General features: G+C 43.3%; 6 protein-coding genes across 10 annotated transcripts; 3 read left to right on the top strand and 3 right to left on the bottom strand.

Annotated features, from left to right (window-relative positions):
- Positions 1 to 854, top strand: mRpL50 (mitochondrial ribosomal protein L50). The gene is made up of 3 exons (NM_139835.3): positions 1 to 74; positions 131 to 240; positions 300 to 854. Exons 1-3 carry the CDS (start codon positions 45 to 47, stop codon positions 727 to 729), a joined length of 570 nt encoding a protein of 189 aa, NP_648092.1. The 5' UTR covers positions 1 to 44; the 3' UTR covers positions 730 to 854.
- On the bottom strand, positions 795 to 2,306 carry Neos (Neosin). 2 transcript variants are annotated; one of them, NM_079231.4, is made up of 2 exons: positions 1,638 to 2,306; positions 795 to 1,574 (listed from the first exon to the last, which is right to left on the bottom strand). In NM_079231.4, the coding sequence occupies exons 1-2, from the start codon at positions 2,057 to 2,059 to the stop codon at positions 881 to 883; spliced, it is 1,116 nt and encodes a 371-aa protein (NP_523955.1). In that variant the 5' UTR covers positions 2,060 to 2,306; the 3' UTR covers positions 795 to 880. The 2 variants fall into 2 exon arrangements, with proteins under 2 accessions (NP_523955.1, NP_001261502.1); NM_001274573.1 differs by having other exon boundaries at positions 1,638 to 2,117.
- A 276-nt stretch (positions 2,307 to 2,582) lies between these two features.
- Positions 2,583 to 3,731, top strand: RpL18 (Ribosomal protein L18). 3 transcript variants are annotated; one of them, NM_139834.3, is made up of 4 exons: positions 2,583 to 2,614; positions 2,679 to 2,708; positions 2,993 to 3,079; positions 3,157 to 3,731. In NM_139834.3, exons 2-4 carry the CDS (start codon positions 2,706 to 2,708, stop codon positions 3,631 to 3,633), a joined length of 567 nt encoding a protein of 188 aa, NP_648091.1. In that variant the 5' UTR covers positions 2,583 to 2,614; positions 2,679 to 2,705; the 3' UTR covers positions 3,634 to 3,731. The 3 variants fall into 3 exon arrangements, with proteins under 3 accessions (NP_648091.1, NP_001261501.1, NP_001286966.1); NM_001274572.1 differs by lacking the exon at positions 2,583 to 2,614 and having other exon boundaries at positions 2,615 to 2,708; NM_001300037.1 differs by lacking the exon at positions 2,583 to 2,614 and having other exon boundaries at positions 2,677 to 2,708.
- On the bottom strand, positions 3,689 to 5,392 carry BHD (Birt-Hogg-Dube). Its single transcript, NM_139833.2, has 3 exons — positions 4,141 to 5,392; positions 3,949 to 4,051; positions 3,689 to 3,890 (listed from the first exon to the last, which is right to left on the bottom strand). Exons 1-3 carry the CDS (start codon positions 5,297 to 5,299, stop codon positions 3,770 to 3,772), a joined length of 1,383 nt encoding a protein of 460 aa, NP_648090.1. The 5' UTR covers positions 5,300 to 5,392; the 3' UTR covers positions 3,689 to 3,769.
- Positions 5,393 to 5,811: 419 nt separating this feature from the next.
- On the top strand, positions 5,812 to 7,134 carry CG14829 (uncharacterized protein). The gene is made up of 2 exons (NM_139832.3): positions 5,812 to 6,352; positions 6,419 to 7,134. Exons 1-2 carry the CDS (start codon positions 5,835 to 5,837, stop codon positions 6,558 to 6,560), a joined length of 660 nt encoding a protein of 219 aa, NP_648089.2. The 5' UTR covers positions 5,812 to 5,834; the 3' UTR covers positions 6,561 to 7,134.
- An 834-nt stretch (positions 7,135 to 7,968) lies between these two features.
- Positions 7,969 to 9,422, bottom strand: CG14826 (uncharacterized protein). 2 transcript variants are annotated; one of them, NM_001104058.2, is made up of 2 exons: positions 8,633 to 9,171; positions 7,969 to 8,503 (listed from the first exon to the last, which is right to left on the bottom strand). In NM_001104058.2, exons 1-2 carry the CDS (start codon positions 9,148 to 9,150, stop codon positions 8,362 to 8,364), a joined length of 660 nt encoding a protein of 219 aa, NP_001097528.2. In that variant the 5' UTR covers positions 9,151 to 9,171; the 3' UTR covers positions 7,969 to 8,361. The 2 variants fall into 2 exon arrangements, with proteins under 2 accessions (NP_001097528.2, NP_648088.1); NM_139831.3 differs by having other exon boundaries at positions 8,272 to 8,503; positions 8,633 to 9,422.
- Positions 9,423 to 20,035: the final 10,613 nt, after the last annotated feature.

Genomic DNA, 20,035 nt, shown 5'->3' with positions numbered 1-20,035 from the left:
GTATTGACTGCCATGCCGCATTGTTTTCAATCTGGTCACATCCAATGGCAGCGATTTTACGTAAAACCCTAATTGTAAGTAAAAAATAATAAAAATGTTCACTTAAAATCCAATGCCACCATGAATTTAGCTTGCGGGAAGCCTGCATAGGAGTTTTGCCTCCGCCGCCAAGGCCGCAAAAGCAAAGCCCGTCAAAACCAGCACCATTTCAGCTGTCGGCGAGTCCATCGCCGCCAAGGGGTAAGCACTTTCTTTAATTTATTTACATAAAAACCAAGTAAATATTCTCCTGATTGTAGCTTCTTGCGTCCCCATAAGCCGTACTCCCCACCTGCAGATGCCGCCGAACGTATTCGAACCGTAGCCGCCTCGCTTCAACTGAAATCCGACCAGTTGGGGAATCTCTCCGAGAAATTCGAATTCCTGAACGCGTGCTTCCAGGAGCTGCAGCACGGAGTGCCCAACTCCCAGGTACATGAACTGCGCACCGTCAGCGATGTTATCGCTTTCTACCAAACAGCTGTGGACACCACCGTGCCGTTTGATGCACTGAAGCGCATCGAGCTGCCGGAGAATTTGCACATCCAGTACGAGTACGTGCGATTCCATCCCGAGACAGATACCAAATTCGACGGCAAAACGGCTTTCCCCAAGAGCTCCACCCTAGTCACCGGTCTCAAGTACCGTGGAAAGTACGAGGGACACGAAGCCAAGCGATCCTGGCCTTAGAAACAGCCAATTGTTAGTTGTTAATGTCTTACACTTATTAAATGCATTCTGGAAGCCCGAGATTTACGTCATATATATTAGGTATTACATTTATTAAATGTTAAATATGCTTAATGGCTAAAATTAATGAATACTACTAAGTATTGGTAGTCTATAAATACTCGGCTAAAATCTGTCTGAGATCCGAGTTGTAAACACTTTCCAGGGCCGCCAACACTCGATCGTCAGCAAGTAGCTCCATTAGCCTTCTGTCCTCCTTGACTGCCTCGAAAGTGGGATACATGAGCTCGCTGGTGACATCGGTTACTGCCGGCTTGTTCATGATGCTAAGAATCTTCTTCTGCAGCTCGATCTCTGGATCGGGAGCTTTTAGCTTGGCCAGAGCATTGGCCTCGCCCACCTCTCGCTTCAGTTGCTCCTCGCGTTCGCCTTCGAGGTACTTAAGAATCACCTCGTACTGCGACGCGGTCAATGGATGATTGTCTGCCAGCCTTTCCAGCAGCCCCTGCATTTCCTGGGGATGTCGTCGCTGTCCCTTGTGTATGGATGTTGACGGCGGTAAGACGACAGCGTCGCGCTGTTTTTTGAGCCTAAAATCGGTGGAGATCAGGGTGATGGCGTCCTCCAGCGGCATGTTGCGATGCTCAGCGGGTACGCCATACAAAATGTTTACTGTGATGCTGTTGTGTTCCTCGTGCTGCGGCGTGACCAATACCGCATACAAGCAGCCGCGCGAAGAGATGTTGGCCAGGACCTTGCCTAGCAAGACGTCCTCGTTGGGAAAGAGTACATCCACGCGCAGACTGGAATTCTTTAGCCGCTCCTCAATGTATTCTGCGTATTTGCTGCAGGTAATGAAAGCCATGAGTATCGTCTGGAGTTATAAGGTATTGGGGATCATAACTTACGTATTCTCGCGATTTTGGACTATGATCTCGCAATCATTGATGAGGGGTTGACCTGCTGCCGCTGCCGCCGCTGACATCACAAGTCCACCCTGAACTGTCACCTGGCCTCCTTGATTTGAATTTCTTTTGGCGATAGCATTGGCCGCCTTCGATTTAATGCTGGCGTTGCGTACGGTGAGCATGTTTTGCTTAAAAGTGGACTTGTGCAGGGCGGAGGCGGCTTTATTGGCCAGCTCCTCCGTTTCAAACTGCACGAATCCGTAGTTCTTCTGGACCATCGAACCGAGCACTTTGCCATATGGCTGGCAAATGCTCACCAGCTCCTCGCGCGTGCAAACCGGCAGGTTGCCCAAGAAGATTCGACTCTTTGCCAGGGCCGGATCCTTGGTTATGTTGTAGCCGGCGCTTCCTGGATCAGACATAGATATTTGAAGCTTTCTACTGCACACAAACCCGAAACTGAAGATTCTAGTGTGACCCGACGAGGCAATGCAAAAATACACACCGCTGAATAGTTATTATTCAGAATTGGCATCAGTTTTAATAAAAAAAAAGGGTCGCTTGATTTCCGAACCTTCTTGCATTAACTTGCTTATTAGAAATTCAATTTACAAAAATGCCATGTAAAAAATCAGATACTATTAATATTTTGTTGTACCCCCCTAATATTAAAAAAAAATCCTATGGTCATACTAATGATGTTATTAGCGGCGTTGCCACACTTGTATATCAAGCAAATAAGAGCTTTCACATATAATTTTGTTTTAATTTGATTTAGAGGTTTGGAAGTTTTACCCACAGTATTATTAATGCTAGAAATTTTGTTTATAAACTTAGGATATCGCTTAGAAAATAAATGAAGCTTGCGCCTTAACAGCACGCTGTTATCATAACAGCACAATTGGATATTTTAGCGTCTTGCTTGTGATCGGTGCAGCCACACTATTTTCTTTCTTTTGGCTTTCGTTTCCGGCGAGGTACGTGCAAGAAATTGATGCTCCACGTTTTTAGCTTAAATTAATGTCCAATTCTCTATTTTAGCGTTGATTAATACATTCAACAGAAGAAATGGTGGGTTACCGATAAAAGTGCGGCAATGATTCCAGCAGGAAACTGACAAATAACCTAAAACGCCAACTGTGGCTCAGCCCACGTGCATTGCGAAGCTTCCTGGCGACGGAATGAAATAAAAACAAATTTGTGTGGGCGGCATCTAGTTTGTGAAGCTAAAATACCATGAAATAAGCAGTTTAACTGATCGGTTCCATGGATATGTAGTAAACATACGCTCGAATGCCGACCAATTGTTTTTCCGATCATAAACACCAGTTCTAATACGTGTGTTTCGTTTGCAGGGTATTGATATCAACCACAAGTACGATCGCAAGGTTCGCAGAACCGAGCCCAAATCCCAGGATGTGTACCTGCGCCTGCTGGTCAAGGTGAGGCTTTCGATGGCGTTGACTACCAGCTGAATGTGGAGATTAATCTGTTTTTTTTTCTTTGTTTGCCCCCGCAGCTGTACCGCTTCCTTCAGCGCCGCACCAACAAGAAGTTCAACCGCATCATCCTGAAGCGTTTGTTCATGAGCAAGATCAACAGGCCGCCGCTATCGCTTCAGCGCATCGCTCGCTTCTTCAAGGCCGCCAACCAGCCGGAGTCTACCATCGTGGTCGTCGGCACCGTCACCGACGATGCCCGCCTCCTGGTGGTGCCCAAGCTCACCGTGTGCGCCCTGCACGTCACGCAGACCGCCAGGGAGCGCATCCTGAAGGCCGGCGGTGAGGTCCTGACCTTCGATCAACTGGCTCTCCGATCGCCCACCGGCAAGAACACGCTGCTGCTGCAGGGCAGGCGTACCGCCCGCACCGCCTGCAAGCACTTCGGCAAGGCTCCCGGTGTGCCCCACTCGCACACCCGCCCCTATGTCCGCTCTAAGGGACGCAAGTTCGAGCGTGCTCGTGGTCGTCGCTCCAGCTGCGGCTACAAGAAGTAAGCGACTGGCTGACTGGACTGGATTCGGCATCCTTTTGGTTAAGATAATGATTTTTCTCGCCATCGCACGGCAATAAAAGAGTTTTATTCCAAAAGGTGAAAAAGAAAGTCCTTAATCTGTGCGGTAATCGGTTGTACTAGTGAAGGTGTGTGCTCCAGTAGTTAATAATCGGCTGATCGTGCGGCTGCACGCCAAGCACCTTCTTAAGTTTGCCCTGCACGCTGGTGGATTTGGCATGGTTGAGGCAGGTCACTTTGCTGTAGATGGAATTCAATTGAGTTCGGATCTGTGCAGCAAAATAGGACGGCTACTCACTTTTTCCACTCTTCGATGAGCACCTTGGTCTGCTTGTTCAGCACGAGTTCTGTGAAGTTTTTCTCCTCCACCGCCTTTAAAAGTTTCACCATAAGATCTGGCACTAAAGTGGGAGAATCAATAGAATCAATATCAATATCCCCGACTCGTTTTTATCAGTGAAAGCGGGAACGGATTGGATGTGAAGCTTACATTTTCGTGGCAGCTCTCCTGGCCATTTGACCGACACCTCGTGTCCGTTGACGTGTTTGTCCAGAAAATCGATCCGATAAACGGAGCTACTGGCCATTGGCACGGCTATGTCATTGGACACGGATATGATTTTGTACTCGGAGCTGATGGAGTGTTGATGTTGGGCATCGATTCGCATTAGATTGTGCATGGGCTCGGGCAGGAGTTTCTTCAGGCAGACCATGAAACGGAAGGTCTTTCTGGGATCACCTCTGACCACAATCTTCACCCCAGTCAAGGCACAATAGCAGACCGTGGCAAACTCCTCCTTGCGGACGACACTCTTGAGATGGCGCAACGAGAAGAACTCCTCCAGATCGGGATCGTCGATGCTCTCTATCATTGGCAGTGTGGAACTGTTGTAGGTGAGTCGCTGTGCGGGAGGACGGCCACTACTTTGTGGCGGTAGCCACGGTAGGTTGCCGAAGGTCACGTGCTCGGTGAGGAAGCGGGATCCGGCTAGCAGGAGCCACGAGAAGTGTGAGTGCAACTGGGCGAAGATGTGCTCCTCGCCTGTTAGCTCCAGCAAGGCACGGGAAGTGGGCATCAGGAACTGAGCGCCGGACAGACGCCTCTGTCGCTCTGAGTACGTCTGCTCCTCCGTCTCCTTGGTCTTTTTGGCAGCTGCCTGCAGCTCCGACGACACCTTCTTCAGGTGCTCCGCCAGAAAGGGCTTGATGTTAAGCAGGAAATACTTGTCCTTCATCAGCACAATGATGGAGAACAGCTGCGAGTAGCCGCGGGCCTGCAGGTCGCTCACTCGGAAGGTGTGACTCAGGATGTGACCCCTGGACGAATCGCCAAAGAACACGAACTCGCCATCCTTGCTGGCATCCGTACCATTGCTCAGACTGAGCACCGCCGCCTGCTTGACCAGACTGGCCACCTCCGGCAGCACCGCCACCTTGGTGCTGACGAATGTGGCCCCGCTTTCCGTGTCCCTGCTGTAGATCGCATTGTTATTCTTGCCCATGGAGTAATTGCAGGCGGAGCAGGTCTTTTGCGTCTGCTGTTCCAGTGACAGGTCCTCCAGCTTGGTGTCCCTCAGTGTCTGGGTGCAGAAGATGGCGCAGGGACCGTGCGCCTCGCAAAAGTGGCACAGCGCTATCACGGCGTTCATCGCTGCTCTACAGTTTCCTTTATATCCTTGGTTATGTTATTGTTTATTTTGTTAGTTAATAATACTAGAGTGACCAGTTGCGTACATTCACTGAAATACCAGAAATGGCGGTAAGAACATAGAAAACATTGCAGGGATTTCTTAAGCGATATTTTAAATTTTGCGGGAATATACATTTTATTCTTGTTTTGTATATGTAAAATATAAATACTAAACTATAAATCAATGTGCTATGACGACATAATATTAAATAAATACACATGACAATAAATTCCTTATGTTAATAGAAGTTCAAATTAAGAAAGAATTTTTGAATTGTGTTTTTAAGATATGTAGAAATGTATCTGTAATTATTTACCCAATTAATTATGCAGAACGAAAATGTAAAGCAGATCTGGATGTCTTTATAACCCAATTTGGATGCTAATTGCTTGAGTCCATAATGCTTTAATTTTCAGCATCACAAATGGGTATCGATTCCAGTGAGTTTCATTCTCGAAAGTTATTGTGCCACCTACAGACGTTTTTCCACACAATGCAACTGGTTTCTTGGATATATTTATTGGCCTGTTCATTACCTGTGGTTAGGAGTGCGTATATGTTAGTAGCTGCTCCAGTTGGCCAAAATATTACGGAGTATATGCATGCGCGCCAGAAGAGGCATCAGTTGATCTACCGGAATGGAGGAACCATCCGTTTGGTAGTGGGTCCCGTGCTGTCCACTCAGCTCGAGGATCCCGTGGTCTGGCGCAGTTTGGTCTACTACTATGTGCTGCATTTCGGGGCATTTACCCTGCCATCGGCACCACTATATCCCTGGGACAAATGGGAGACGATATATGCGCGTTCGTTGCAGGAGAAGATCAGGAGCTTGGATGAGACGCACGAGGACGACACTCGCCTGTTCGTATATGCCGCCTTGGAGAACTATATGGACCAAGTGAGTGGATCTCCTGGTCGAGGTCGTCACTGTTTGCTGCGAGGGATCTGTGAAAATGCGCAGGTGCATCACCATGTGGGCATCATGGCGGAGCTACTAGTCGTTCTACTCACGTAAGTTGCAGTTTTAGAATGCTATTACTTGAATGGAAGAATTATAAATCTATATAAACTTAATAGACCTGGTAAAACGCGCTTGGATGTGGCCTACAAGGAGGCTTTAGCAGCTGGCCAGGCTGGAATCGATTGCCTAGCTCGCTATTCGGATTGTCCAAGGGGTGAAAGTGTGCTGGATGCATATGCTCTGGATGTGGAGTATTGAAAAGGGTTTTTTTTTAAACTGATGTTACGACTTGAATAAATCAAGTTAATTCAATGATTACCACTGATAGTGCTTTTCAGTAAGATCAACTGGAATCACTGTCAACTTTCGAGTATATCTGCTCACATGAACAATCTAGTTACTCCGTTGAATTTTTAACACTAATTGCAAGTGATTTGCGCCCTTGTCGTCGCCACGCCCCCTTTAACTCCACCGACTGGAGGATGTCGCCTTTGGTAAACCAGAAACACGAGTGCATCCATGCCAACATCCTACCCCAGAATCTAGGCGAAAAATGCGTTAACATTAATGGCTTGTGGCTGGTGCAAGTTGGGCTTGGAAAGCGGTGCAGCGAAAGCCAACACACGACCGCCATTTTGTCAACAATGGCGTCAATTAAATGGAAAATGCGGCACCACCAACAGCCGCCGCGCGGCAAGAACGCCGGCAGCAGCAACGAAAGACAATAAATGCGTCTTAAGTGGCACATTAGGCTCGCAGACGGTGCCAAGCGGATGGAATGGGCTTTCCAACAGGGTGCAGCAGATACTATTTTAGTCAGAGATTTCCCTAGAATAACTAACTAATTTTGAATCGTTGAATTCAAAGAAATAAATAAAAGTATATTAAGTTATATTTTTACTTTGTCTACTTCGATAGTATGTTAAATATTACTTTTTTATTCCTATCACATAAAAATATAATTTCCATTCTAGTATAAATATATATAAAAATATAAATTTAGCTTCAAATATATTTTAATGAATGTTCTCTATTGTGACGAATGAAATGATATAAATATTTGTATATATAGGTGGAATAAAGTAAATCTGTGAATCGTATTTGTACATTATAAATTCATATCTTCGTTTATTTTATTTGTCTTATCAATTATTAATTTTACTATTATTCATTTATGCACCCTGTTCAGAATCCTCAGCTGCGCCTCGTGTGCACAGCTAATTCAAATGCGATTATGACAACGCGAACAACGAAGGAGCTAAGCGGCGTAGAAGGCGAGGGGAGTGCGGTGAAAGCGGAGAAAGTGGGGCGAAGGAACCTGCCAGAGTGCAGTTGGCGCAGCAAAGAAGTGGGGGGGGAGGAAGGTAGGGGAAGGGGGCGGTGGCTTGGGGGGAATGCCTGCACAACTTTGCGGTGTTTGAACTTGTGATGGTGCAGTGGAATAGGTAACTAATGTCTGCGGCTGTCATGTTTATGCGGCAGCCATATCGTAAATTCAAAAATATCAACTAAATATTAAGAAAACAAAGCGGGAAAATAATTTAAAGTAAGCTTAAATAACTACAAAATGATCGAGTTAGTTACATAGCTTTCGAGAAATGTTCTTACGGTGCGTATGATTAATATTATTATATATTTCTATTATTTGTTATTTTTTTTATAGGTGAAATTATTCAGTTATATAATTTTAGTTTTCCATTTTCGTGTTAGCAATAATATTATCTTTTATTTATATTTAATTCCAACACTTTAAATGGCCCACAATGCGTTGTTTTTAGAGCAAGACACCCGCATAAACGCTTCAGCATGGTGGGTTGCCTGCATCGATGTGCACACATGCTCATCCTGGAGCCGAGTCAACACAGTTTCCTGCCCCCTCAGACATGCTTCCGTGCATTTCCGCCCCAAATTATGCAGCAAGAACAAGCGGAATCCGACATCAGGACAAGAACCATTAGACATGCACTTTGATTTGGTTGAAAACTTTATTGCGGATCCCCATTCTCTTCCGTACTCGACAGCAATCCGCAGCAGTAGCTGTAGCAGGAGCAGCAGTAAATCAATCATCTTCCACAATCAAAAGCCCGTCGAGGAAGTTGTGTCCCCGAGGACAGGCACTGTACAGGCCCAAGCAATTGGCTCCAGCTCTTCCCGCGGCGTAGGCATCATGGTAGTCATTGTCCAGATCCGCTTTGCCGGGACTAAAATGATTGGCAGATTAAAGTAGCATTTATGGGGATTCGTGTAAGTGTTTGAAAATGAATGAGAAATGATGAGGGAGCACTTAATATTTATCGTATTCCTTAAACTTGAAGACTCTTTTCTTTTACCTGAGTACAATATCCATAATTTCCGAGAACACACCGATATGATGATGGATCTGAGCATTCTCGCATATGGAGCGCAGCAGACATTGTCTGCCCATGGAGCGGTCATTGTTCCTCCTGCCCATATACTCCTCCAGTGCAGTGTAGACCAAGAGCCTGGCATCGTCCGCATATCGCACTCCGCCATTGGCCACATGGCGCTCAATATTCCTTCGCATTTGCATCAAGGAACGAGCGAAGGTGCCTTCCCACTTATCCCACGGCCAGATGGGTGATGTGGGCAGGGAATAGGAACCACCTTGGAGCGTGTAGGAGAGCACACAGGAACGGAAGGTCACCTTGTCCCCCAAGGGTATGGGCATCGAGGGACCAATACTAAACTTCAAAGACCCACTATTCTGGTAGATCAGCCAGCGCTTCTGTCGATGTCCCATGAATTCCGTGAGATTTCGGGATGAATCTCCCCGAGATGGCAGGCTGAGCATGGCCACCGCCAAGAGCAGACCCGTTGTCCACTTCATGCTCCCAACGACTACTAACTAGCTGCAGGTGTAGGCGTCACGGACTTAACTCGTTCTGAAGTGAGCCATCAACGCAAGATGACAAGTGGAAATTTCGGAGGCACAAACATTTGGCCAGGCAATTAGCATTATGAATTTGTCAAGAACTGGATTACACTGACCCAAAAAGGTGCATGTATGCATAAATATTCAAAGTATACTAACAAGTATATGATTTACAAATTATTTTTTTGATTTAAAAGTAAAAACATATTTAATAAATTGAATAGAATGTCAATATATAAAACAAATATCTATCACTAGGCCAAGTTGATTTTAGGCATGCAGAACACATTATTTTTCAATGTGTTCCCAATCCGTTTTGGTTTTCTATTTGCACACGTGAGTGGAAAACTGAGTGGACAACAGCCACCTAATTGGATTCGGCCCAACTAGAGTGACCCAAAACGTGGGGCAGATCGAGATGAAAGGTCACAGAAATATGGTGAAAGACCCACTTAGAAGACCATTAAAATACGGAAAATCTCAGCACACAATCAGCTGGCAGAGCGATGAAACGAAAAATGTTTTGCAAATTATTTATACAAATACGGGAAGTAGCACCAACTGTCTGGGCGACCGCCTCAAGGCGAAGATAATATCCTTTTTCGGGTTGTTTTCTGATTTGTCGACGTGGCCGGAAATGAAAAGCAAATAGCTGTTGCAGGAAAAGCAGTTGGCAAGCGAATTTGCTTATATCACAGCCCGGGCATGGCAACCGTGGTGGCAACAATCGGAGTGCTGCAAACACGTCTACAAGCCGCAAAGATGAAGACGTAGGAAATGGGTTCCGACCACGAATAGTGGTTACACGCTACCGAGAACCCATGTGGGTGGATAGGTCTGACAAATTCCCAGTGCCGCGAAACTTTTGCCATCCACCTAAATCTCGGACACTTCCGCTTTCTAGCGAATAACATACAACAAATTGTAGAAGATATAAATTCATGTTGACAATTGAATTATTTATAAAAAATGCGTGCAGACGAAATTTTCACATTTCTCAAATGGCTGTCCAAAAAAAAGTATATATATGGAGGCCCAAGTGTAGGCGTGAATAAAAAGATCAACAAAACCTTCCGATTCGGAGCAATAAACCCATTTAATAAACACGTGACTAGCTCATTATTCATATGAAAGACGAACTCCTGTCAATTGTGCAGTCATTGTTGATTTTATAGTCTAGAAAGTGTCTATGCCATTTATGCAAATGCCATTTTAAAAATATATTTTTAGCTGACAAAATATTTGTTCAAAAGTAATTGATCTAACTTTACTTTGAAAAATCAGGTTTTTAAAAGATTGCAAGAATGCAAAGACATACATATTTGAATGATTTCTATTTGCAATTGGCTGATTTCTAATTTGTTACCAATGATTATGTTTCGTTTGAATAAGTAAAATTTTAAAGTTTTCTTTAGACAACCACATCAGATTTTGAAGTCTAGAATTCTCTTGCGGTACACTTCGTCACTGCCTTACTGCCATTCATAGTGATGTAAGTAGCATTTCATCCAAAGAGGAAGTGCACAATATGCATTTGTTAGGCAAAATAATTCCCGACCTAATAGAGAGATTTTGGATTGCCTATTATTACTTGGGTACCCTGTGACCAGCAAGCCATTTTTGAGTGCTCTGTTGCATCTGCATTACTTAGCAGTAGTCCTGATTTATGGTTGCATATGTGCACTTGTTTGCAATATTTTTGGCAAAAGCTTGTTTCATGCCGACATTGCCGTATCTCATGCTCAGTCCTATGACATTGCACATGTTTTTCCCCATTTTCACTTGGCCCGTTCGCCAGCTCCTTTTGCCCAATTTGGCACAGCCAGAAACTTTATTTTTCTTGGCCGCAATTAGGCAGCGGGTGGCCAAAGGAGTGAATTCTCGGGAAAAACAATATCTGAAGTAGGGCGTGGCAGAGCTACCCGCAAGGAGCATTACTCCAACTGTCAAAGGCAGTGTGAAAAGGACGAAGGACGAAGGGAAAATGGAAGTAACTGTGACACCCAATGGACTCGTAGCTACCTCATTCGACCTTCTGCCTCCCACCCAAAAAAAAAAAACGACTCCCCAGTGCGAAGTTCTTCTTCTTCAATTTCTCACACAAACTGTATATAATATTTATTATGTTGGCATAATAAATTGCAACATGAGGCAGATTCATTTTCGCACTTGCGGACATTTTTCATTTTGTTGCCCGCCGGGCAGCAGCTGCTTGGACTTTGACGGTGCGACGGGTGAGGTGAATGGGCGGTTTGTGGGCGGTATGGTTTCCTTTTTTTTGGCCGCCAGTTTAGTGGGTGGTTGCGGGCGAAGTAATGGATGTAAGAAGCGTTGGCGCCACATCCATGTCGCCACTGTTGTCCGCGTTGCGGTGTTGCAACTGATGAGCAAAAAATACTTGTTGCCCATCATCTAGTTCCGTTCGAGCTGCCTTTGAATACAAATGGAATTTGAAGACCGACTTGATTTATTTATAATCATTCCCATTCTCTATCTCTCGCTATTCATATCAGTAGATTCAGAAAAATTAGGAAGTTTATAAAAATTTAATATACAGACTTATAGATACATCCTTAAACGTTTTAACAGATTTTAACACGATGGTTTATTTTATAATATAATTTAAAGTACACTTTATTAAGTCTATTGTATACATTGTTTTGAATAATTCTATCAATATTTTGATTTGAATCTATAAGATGGTAATTAATTAAATATCTTTAATTATAGCCAAGAAGTGCAATTGAAAGTATCTAAAAAATTAAGAATTTTTCACCACAATGATTTATGTAGTTTTCTCTAAATAAGTTTCCAAGCTAGTACCTTCCTTGGCGGCACTGCATCACCTGTTCTTCCTTCGCCTTGGCATGTGCACATTTTAAAAGGGAAATTTAATAAACCTTGTCCTATTTCACGCTCATTAGTGTCATGATAAATTGTGGACCCACACAGCCCCACGTAACCGGAGCGCAAAGGAGCCCACCGGATCCGGGGCCATTTCTCAGGTGAGAAACGCCGTTGAGATGGTTATCGCGATGGCCATGTAAATGTGTAAATGTGGCCCGGTTGTGAAGTTCAAAGGGCAGCGGGGCTTAACTGTTGCACAATGCATAGGACCCCGCACAGAAATGGCCATAAATTAGAAAAGTTCGCCGCTGATGCGGACAAGTTGCCTTTGATTTGCCAGTTTTGTTCGCCATTTTATGGCCATTTAATGTGCTGACATGTCGGCAATTACAAGAGAAAGATCGCCGCGAAATGTAAATGCAGATGGGCCGGGGGGTGTACAAGTTCACAGAGCTCACATAAATTTCAGGCAATAATCTCATTGTTTTTCCATGCGCTTCATTGCGCGCTTTTTATCACGCTTCAGGGGGGTTCAAGAGGGGATCAAGGGGGTGGGGGTGGCTGTCAGTGGGGCGGTAACTGAAAATCGAGACACTTTTCCCCATCTGTTTGCGTTTGCTCATTGCCTTCCTGTTTTCCTTTTTCCTTTGTTGTCAACAAAGTTTTGCAGACACAATATGTCTGCGGCAGTCGGTTGTCTATATATATATATATGTATATATATATATGGTATATCTACACATGGTGTGTCCCAACCACTTCGGTTCGGCTGTCCGTCCGTCTAACTGAGCTTTGTCCGTCCCGCCAGTTGCTTCCATCTGCCATCTGATGTAGCTACTTTTATGGTTGATGTTATTACTTTTTTCTTGTTGTCCCCACTGACGCCTCGCTTTTCCATTGCCCTGCGTACTCCCGCCCCAGTTTTTCCCGCCAACTGATACTGCGGCATGCAACAGCATAAAAAGTTGAAGGTTGAAGGCAATCTGATGAGCAGAGTGGTAGGATATTCGTAGATGCACTAAAGAGTATTGAAAAAAGATATATTTTTATATATAGATATATAGATTATTTTACTTGAAATTATCTATACTATATATTTATTTATTTTTGCCTATATATTTTTATATATTAAAACTCATTTCTCTTTAAAGAAAAGTTTAAATTGCATTGACGATATCCTAAGTTAAAAAGTGTATATACCCTTTTTGCAGGGTATCATCTAACATAACTAACTTCAGCAGCTGGTTATTGTTTTTTATGCTAGTTGCAGCATTGCTTTTTGCCTTTGTGGCTGCCACTGCACTTCAGACGTCGCCATCCTCGTGGCTTGGCGACGACATTTAAAGCGCCATGAATATGCAAAACTTTTACACTTGCTTTTTATGCGCAAATGTATAAATTGAGGGAAAAATGAAGAGGCAAGGCAAACAAACGCCGCTGGCAGCAAGGATATTTTTTGTCCTCTCCGGGCTCAGCACTATTAGTCGCCAGCATTGGCAACTGGCAACTTGTGCCGCCAGGATGTTGGAAAGCTGGGATGTTGCAATGCTGGGATTCTAGTATCCTGCGATCCTGGGTTGTTAAAATGTCCACCCCCCTCACCCCTTCGTCGCGTAATAATTCTTCAATAATAACAGAGCTGAGTTGGTGGAGGCCAAAGCGTTTGTCGGTTAGGTGGGAAAATGTGTTCCGGCGGAATCGGAGTTCCTGGCCTTCCACTTTCCACCATCCATCGTTGCAGCCAACTCCATTGCGGGCTATAAAATAAACACTCACTCACTGCTGCCCCAGCTCCTTGTCCCGTTATCCTTTTTCCAGCAGCTTCTCATGGAGCACTGAGAGAAATCAGACAGTACTCTGATAGTATTCCATATAAAAAATACTTACACTGTTTTGCAGTTTGTTGCTTAGGATATATGTGCACACTTATAATTATTAATAAAAATGCCTAACAAAATATTCATAATGAAAATGTATCCTTCGTTGAGTGATGGTAAAAAGTTATATATAAGATGTTTCAAATTTGGTAGAACCTTTTCACGAATTTCTTTAAATAGTGCAGAATATGTAAATGAAATTGCAATATGAATTGATTATTAATGAATATCCCATTTATTTTTAGTGTTCAGCGCCTTGCCAGCGTTTTTTTTGTCACTAGCTGCGGTTGAAGTTTTCGTCCTTCCTTCTCGGCTTTTCCCCATTTTTTGTTCGCAACTGCGGCTTGCTGAAATTTGTTTGCATTTGCAATGCTGAATTAAATTATTGCTTCCCCGTATACCCAACGTATTCTAACTTTTTGTCTGCTGCTGTTGCGGTTTTTCCATGTTGCTGCTACTGCTGCTGCGTGTTGCTGTTGCACGTTGTTGTTTTGCGCACCGCAGCAATATTATCGCCGGGTTTTGGCTTGTTATTTGAACGTCGCTTTGAGACACGAAACTTTGGGCCGCAAAGCACTGCGGTGTGAGGGCCATATTGATTGGAAGGCGCTTAAAGTCGCCAAGAAGCTGGCCAGGATACTGTGGTCCCCGGGCGAAGTTCAAGTTGCCGCCGCAGGATGTTATTGATAGCGATCTCATCTATTAAACGCTTTCGAGAGTAATTGCGGTGCGGAAATGGGGGGGTCTAATAAAATCCTTGAGCACGAGCAAGTTGGGAATTTTCTTGGCTCGCGAGCAATTTCAAGTGGAAATCCAATTATGTAATACTTCTTAATAGCTAGAAAAGATAAGATATGCAATCAATATGCATTTTACTATACACAAGAAAGATAATAATAAGAAAGCAACAACTTAAAGCCCACTGTTAAAAACGAACCCTATTTATTTGGTAAACTTGAGCAATTTCTCAGCAAAATAAGCATGGCATTCCGTGGGTTTTTGCTTATTTGTGCGCCATTTTTTTTGGCACATCCTGAATCTGTCGCTGTCCTGTCCGCTTACTTGCCGCTTTGCATTCATTCCAAATATTTGCCGGTACATTTTCACAAACAATTTTCGCATGCATACTTTGGCAGGGTTAGAGTTAAAAAAAAAAAACGGCGTGACTCCAGCTGGAAGCCAAATCCGGCAATAACTGTCTTGAGTCGGGAATCAGGAATCACCAAGGATGCGATGACTATCGCACACCAACAACAGGACACCCGGTCGCAGCACCCAAGGTTCCCTAATGCGTTCGTCTAAATTAAGTTGGGAAATAAAAAAATGATCAAGGACGAAACTTTAATACACTTTCAGCTATTGAGAACATATCAAGAGCAAGGAAATCTATTGACAGATTTAGATTATATTTAAATTTCTCTTATGTTTAAGTGAAGTATCAGACTTTTTTACAAAATGTAGTGCACTAAACTTTAAAATTGGAATTTACATTGAGTTTGGAAAAGATGGATGAGTGATTATAAGTGACTTTCTACTGATGTTTACTGTAGTAAGTTTCAATATCCCTGATCTTCCAATCAAAAAATGCATAGGACACAACCTGTAAAGGGTATTAAAAGTATAAGAAGAGAAGCTAAACTCAAGGAAGGAAAAGGCGGCGACGAGGTAACAGCTCGGATCCTGGCTGGCGAAGTTTGCCAGCTTGCAGGCAGTAGTCTCAGTCTCGTGCCCATGGATGAGTTGGCCCGGGCATGAACTGTGACCCCGGAATGGGGGGGCCAGAAGTCAGAGAGTGTGCGGGGGTTAAATATGTTTTTTGTTATTTATGCAAATTCGTTTCTGTGTTGCCAGCGACCTGGGCATTGTTGTAAGTCATAATGGCGTACACGCCATTACGGGGTGGCGGGGCATTCCGAAGGGGTTTCCACAGGCTTCTAACCTGTTGGCATTTGGGGGGCTTCGTGTTTATGTGCCAAACACTCGTGCTTTCCCCTTGTTTTATGCAAATTTCCTAACCAGCCGCATTTTCTCGACCATTTTTCACAGCATCTCGGTGGCTGAGCTATAGTCGTGGTACTTGGTCTACAACTTTGTTGCAAGTTGTTCATTGCCGGCATTCTATTTTACCTTGCTACATATTTAATGCCCAACAATAGGCTTGAATAATGAATACGTTGCCCTGTGTCACCCGAACTCACACACACACTTAAATTCGCAAGGACTCACATTCAGGTTCAATATTTGACACTTTGGGGCAGCACTTTAATCTCAAATTTGTGCCTGCGCCCAGTTTATTACATTTAATGTCATAATTTATTATATTTGTTTGGTATACAAAGTCGGGCCTACGAAATACTCAAGGACGAACGAGAGCCAGGCCCCAAAGTTGGCTGCTCGAGGACATGGGTAATTCTAGCCGTTTCTGGCTGCATAATCACGAAAAACACTCGAAACATTTTTAATTAAAATTTTGTGTTATGCTTGGTGCGAAGTGTTGGGTCGACTTAATGGGTTACCCGGTGTTTGCTGCAGGTCAGCTCTGCTCACATTAATTTACGTAACCGAAAGGTGTGCCCATTATATTAAATCAATTAAAACGAATTCGCTTACATGGTCATTAAATAGAAACTAATTAATCAGATTGGGCTTAATAAGCGAAAGGTTGTAAATCAAATGGAAGTTTACTAGTTTATTCCAGGAGATTCAATGCAGTTTTAAACGTCATTTATCTATAAAGGATGATTCTGAAATTTTATAGTTTTATTTAATACACACATTTATTTAATTCATTTTGGTTATAATGATTGTTGCTATGATAAGCTTCTTTTGTGTTCTGATATATGTATTCTGAGAAATGTATTCTTATACAACTTCAGTTAATATAAAAGGATCCACCTTTCAGACGCTCAAATGTTGATTCGGGTAGTTACTCTTTCCATCTCCGCATGTGGGTTAATTTATTTAAATCTCACCTGTAATTCATATTCCAGAGGTAACGTTGGCTGCATAATAAGCAACATATTTGGGTAATACTGAGCTACGAACTTCCGCAAAAACAGCCAGCATCTGAGTTCCTTGGCTGATTTTGCTTAGTATCCTTGTACATGGGTGCGTGTGCGAATATTTGAGACATAAATTTGGCAAATTTTGTGGAGCTACGTGTTGTTGGTTGTTAGGTTGGTTGGTTGGTTGGATTTCGTGTCCGTGCAGCATTCGTGTCGGGTGTAAATTTGCAGATAAGTACCATTAGTTGGGCCTTCCATCCTGGCGCCTTTAGCACGGTTATTATGTAGTTAACGAGTGTTTATTAGCATTTTAATTACCTTTTGGGCGCGTGAAAGCTGCGCGCATTAGCAAACCCTTAGTCGCACATATATATGCCGGCGGGCTGGCAATTTGCCCCTGGGACTTGGCTGACAATATATGGCTAAAACTTTAATTATGTTTTTAAAGTTTAATGAGCGGCAGCGGCTTTGAGCTTTGAGTGCTTTCAAAATATTTGCTCATTTCAGCAGGTGCAAGAAAAAACTTAAAAATCATTTCATTACAAATTCAAACTATTCTACACACGCTTACGGATACAGTGAAAACGATTTAAAACATACATAATAAATACATTTAATCGAAATATTGTTCAATGACATAAGCATAAAGGAAATAAATTGGTTTATTTTTTGTATTAGTTATACACTTTAAGGGTATTTAAACTTTGTTTTAGAATCTAAAAGATTTTGAATTATCTTGTGTAACTTGCGTTTTTGAACCTCAACTTGAAAATGATAGATATTCCAGAACTTTAAGGTAAAAGTTAAAATTATAACTTATTGTGGTAGTACTATAAAAAACATGTTAAGCACAAACTATTTTTTGCATGTTGCCATTTGAACGCAAAGGGTTTCATTTAGATGGACTTTGCTACAACATTTTCCATACGGTACAATAGTAGAGAAATATTTGCATTGCTCTAATAAAAACAAGGGAAAAATTGCAAAAACTAATTGGATGTGCTGGGCGGAAAAAAAATTGCACCACGCAGCGGTAAGCGTAGGATACGATGGGCGTGGCCGTTACGGAAAAAAAGGGGCGGATAGCTGGTTGCTTGTTAAAAGTTCATTAAACTCATAGAATGCTTGTAAAGCGAGATGATAAATTAATCTACAGCAGGCAACGAAGCGCGCTATTGAGTGGGCGCAGCGAAAGGGACGGCAAATAAGGAGTGTGCAACAGAGAGGGGAGTAAGGTGGAGTAAGCAAGAGGGGGAGAGAGAAAGAGAGAGCGGTGCAGATGGAGAGCTAACATAAATGACGAGTTTAATTTGTATGCAAACAAGTTGGCGGCGTCGTCTCGACACAAACACGCTGCTGATGTTGACGGCGATGAGTATGATGTTGGACCCACAGTAATTACGCACACATTTAAAGAAGTGCAGCGGACACACACTCGCACGCTCGCTGGCGGAAAGAGAGCGGGAGAGAGAGAAAGCAAGATGGCGAGGTAGCCATGATGGTTGCTAACTGTTTCCGCTTGATGCTGAGTGACGTGCGAATGCCAGGAATGAAGAAGCATTGCACTGCAGCCAGAGACAGAGAGAGAGAGAGGGAGAGGGAGGGAGTGAGTGAGGAAGAGAGAGCGGGAAAAAAGTGCTGAGAGAATTATTGTGATGAAATAGCATGTGCATTAGTTAAAGTTGGGGGAAAGCATTTCACTGGGGTGCACGATAATGCCAGCGAGGGGACTCCAAAGTAATGATGCAGAAAACATGGCAGCTTTGTCATTCGGTCGTCTTCTTTGAATGGCAAGGATATTTCAACGCAAGCTGCATACAATTTTGGATTTGATTAAATAGGTCAGTATTGTGATGGACTCACTGCCCTGCACTTGTAATTCAAAGTTTATGTTTTGCTTAATATAAGCAAAAACTTAATTATTAAATTCATACATCCCATTTATGTCAGGCCATACAGTTGTATTACCAAACAAACAAATGCAATTAATAATTAACCAAACGAATGAGCAGAGTAATCCAATTAGAAAGTACTCGGACTCTGTGGCGTATGCGTTATATTTCAAAGAAGCGCTGCGATCAACCTTTTAATTGGATTCTCGGCAATAAAATGATTCGCTCGACTAGCAGCGTGTAATTAGCATAAACTCCAACAGTTAATTAGCGTAATAATTGCGTTCATTCAAACAAAAACAAAGGCAGAGGGGATTTTAGCACCAAAGGGAAAATAAACTAAAGCAAAACAAAGAAGCAAAGCAAAAGCCAAATCCAAAATCCAAAGTGGAACAAAAACTAAAACTATTGGCGTCTTAATTAGCGTGCGTGTTCAATTACAATCGAGAGAGCTACTGTTGCCACGAGTTTCCTTAGATTCCTGGCCAAAGTTGACTGAGAGTGGGTGGCGTTGGTTGAAGTGTAATTCCTGGTAATAAGCCATTATCAGCTGCTGTTACTTGAATTTATTTGCCAGACAAAATACGCTGAAACAAAGCAGAAGACCCGGCCAGCACGTAATGCCAGAAGGAGGTGGGCGTTGCGGAAGGACGAGTGCCGGAGGACAGGCTGTCATTCATGAATTTCAAATAATGTCGATGTCGAACACTTTGACTTTGTCCTGCTGCCATGCCATGCAATGCGATGCGATTGAGGCGAAAACCACCTCGTCCTCGTTCTCCTCCTGCTGCGCACAATGTCGTGATTCCATTCCGTGATGCCTGGCATGCCAAAATCCAATGAAAGACGTTTAGTTTGCCTCGGTGTCGTAGTCCTGCGACGTCTCGAGGAATTCGCAAAGAAAACAAGCAATGAAATCGCATAACTAACAATGAATTCCTAACTTGAAGCTACTTGAGCAGCCAGCCAGCCACCAGCAGAAAGAAGCCCTGAGATGAGTTGAACGTGGTCTATGTCTGTGTTTCTACGGTTCTGCCCCGCACGCCCCTCTTTCATCAGCCACACACACGTAACTATACAGAGAAAATATAAATCACTAAAAATGGTTATCAATTGGATTCATGCTTATTAGCAACTAAATACGAAAGGTTTGTGTGTCTACAAAGCTGTCTTAGTTCAAAGAACTCTTAAGTAGTGCACAATATTTATGCTGACTATT

Source organism: Drosophila melanogaster, chromosome 3L (assembly GCF_000001215.4).
Source record: "Drosophila melanogaster chromosome 3L".
NCBI lineage: Eukaryota > Metazoa > Arthropoda > Insecta > Diptera > Drosophilidae > Drosophila > Drosophila melanogaster.
This window is presented reverse-complemented; position numbering and strand designations above follow the sequence as displayed.